The 2,167-nt window shown below is 22.7% G+C and overlaps 1 protein-coding gene across 1 annotated transcript; it reads right to left on the bottom strand.

Moving 5' to 3' along the window:
• Positions 1-1,562: 1,562 nt before the first annotated feature.
• LOC124421152 (phosphopantothenoylcysteine decarboxylase-like) lies at positions 1,563-2,044 on the bottom strand (the record flags this gene model as incomplete). The annotated part of the gene is made up of 1 exon (XM_046955980.1): positions 1,563-2,044. A coding segment is annotated over one exon (294 nt), but the record flags the coding sequence as incomplete, so codon positions are not given.
• Between the last annotated feature and the right edge of the window lie 123 nt (positions 2,045-2,167).

Here is a 2,167-nt window from a genome sequence, read left to right as displayed (position 1 = left end):
TAGTCAAGACTATAGAATAGTCTATAGTCAAAACTATAGAATAGTCTATAGTCAAGACTATAGAATAGTCTATAGTCAAGACTATAGAATAGTCTATAGTCAAGACTAGAGAATAGTCTACAGTCAAGACTATAGAATAGTCTACAGTCAAGACTATAGAATAGTCTATAGTCAAGACTATAGAATAGTCTATAGTCAAAACTATAGCATAGTCTATAGTCAAGACTATAGAATAGTCTATAGTCAAGTCTACAGTCAACACTATAGAATAGTCTATAGTCAAGACTATAGAATAGTCTATAGTCAAGACTATAGCATAGTCTATATTCAAGACTATAGCATAGCCTATAGTCAAGTCTATATTCAAGACTTTAGACTAATATAGTCTATGGTCTCGTGTATAGAACAGTCTTGACTATATATTCTTCATATGAATTCTGTTCAATATTGTGTTCGCAAGGAATAACAAAGTAACAAACACACTTGTATATCTTCCAATATGGTTGCTTTTCAAACGAAAATTTCTAAACAAAAAAAAACTTTTCCTTAGAATCTTGTTATTAAATTCACCCGAATCTGTGGTATTTAAATTTTATATTTTTATCCAATTATTATTATTATTATTATTTTTTTTTTTAAATCTTATGTAAATTGTATATAAAACTTATATATAATTATTTTTAATTGTTAATAATTTTATTGGCTTTTAACAGCAACAACAAAAAAAAAACATAATTCTCATACACTCATTCAATTGAAATTCTTTAAAAAAAAATAGGGCTTTTAACGTTAATAAAGAGGGGCTCGAATTTTTTTCATTTAAGTTTTTTTTTTCTTTTATAAATAAATAATTTTAATAAATATTCATTTTAGCTGTAAACAATTTTTAAGTAAATATAACTTGTATATAAAAAACACACATACACATACATACATAAACATATTATTATATGTAAGTTTATTATATATTAAATGCAAATATTTGTTCGTTATAGTTTTTTTCTTTAATTATTAATATTATTATTTTATTAATACTATAAATTATAATATGTAAAATTAAGTTTATGTAATTTGCAAATATTTTATATATATATAAATATATATATTTTTATATAGATTTTAAGGTAAAAATTTTTTTCAACTTGTTTAAGCTATCATCTATAAAAACAAAACAAAAGTTGTATTATGTTTAAAAAAAAAAATTAAACTAACAAATGCTATGTGACAACAACAACAAAATTATTAAAATTAAAATAACAAAAAGTAAATACACACCATACAAACAACAACAACAACAAAAATAAAAAAACATTAATAAAGCATGTTTATAAACCGTTTAAACAATACAATTAGTTATTATATTGACAAAAACAAAAAAATAAAATAAAAACAAAATATAAATAAAAAAATATATAATTATTATATTATAAACAACAAATATTATATATATATTATAAAAACAAAAAGTTTTTGCTCTTAGTTGCACTCACCGCGCATAAAATTATGAATAATAATTATTATACGAATTAAATGAAAAGAAACAGAAAAAAAAAATAAAATGATTATCATTCAATAAAAATACATTTAATAATAATAATAATAATAATAATAATACATTTGTTTTAAAATTACATTTCTAAAAAATCTTCCAAACTTTGGTATCCATTTTAGAAGATTTTTTTTTTTTGAAGTATTTTGTTTTTATTTAAATATTTAATTTTTATTTACACATTTTTTTTTAAAATACAATTTATACATTTTTAACATTTTCAAATTTACTTAAAATATTTTCAATAATTGTTTCCACTTCGGCCATAGCTCCGTTACCCGTGTCGCCACACATTAAAGTTTTCGCTACTGTTGGTACTTCATGATAACCCCATGTTTTTAGTTTTGTTATATGTTCCTGGGTAATGGGATGTTCAAACATACGTGTATTCATGGCTGGACAGAATAGTAAAGGTTTGCTGACATCCCAGGCTCGTACAACGCACAGCAAGAGATTGTCACAAAGACCCTGTTGAGGGTAAGAAAAGAGGGTGAATTAGATTTGAAAGGATATCTATCTATCTATCTATCTATCTATCTATCTATCTATCTATCTATCTATCTATCTATCTATCTATCTATCTATCTATCTAAATATCTATCTATCTATCTAAATATC

Source organism: Lucilia cuprina, unplaced genomic scaffold, assembly GCF_022045245.1.
Source record: "Lucilia cuprina isolate Lc7/37 unplaced genomic scaffold, ASM2204524v1 Scaffold_3182, whole genome shotgun sequence".
NCBI lineage: Eukaryota > Metazoa > Arthropoda > Insecta > Diptera > Calliphoridae > Lucilia > Lucilia cuprina.
Note: the sequence above shows the minus strand (reverse complement) of the source record. Positions and strands in the feature narration are given on the sequence as shown.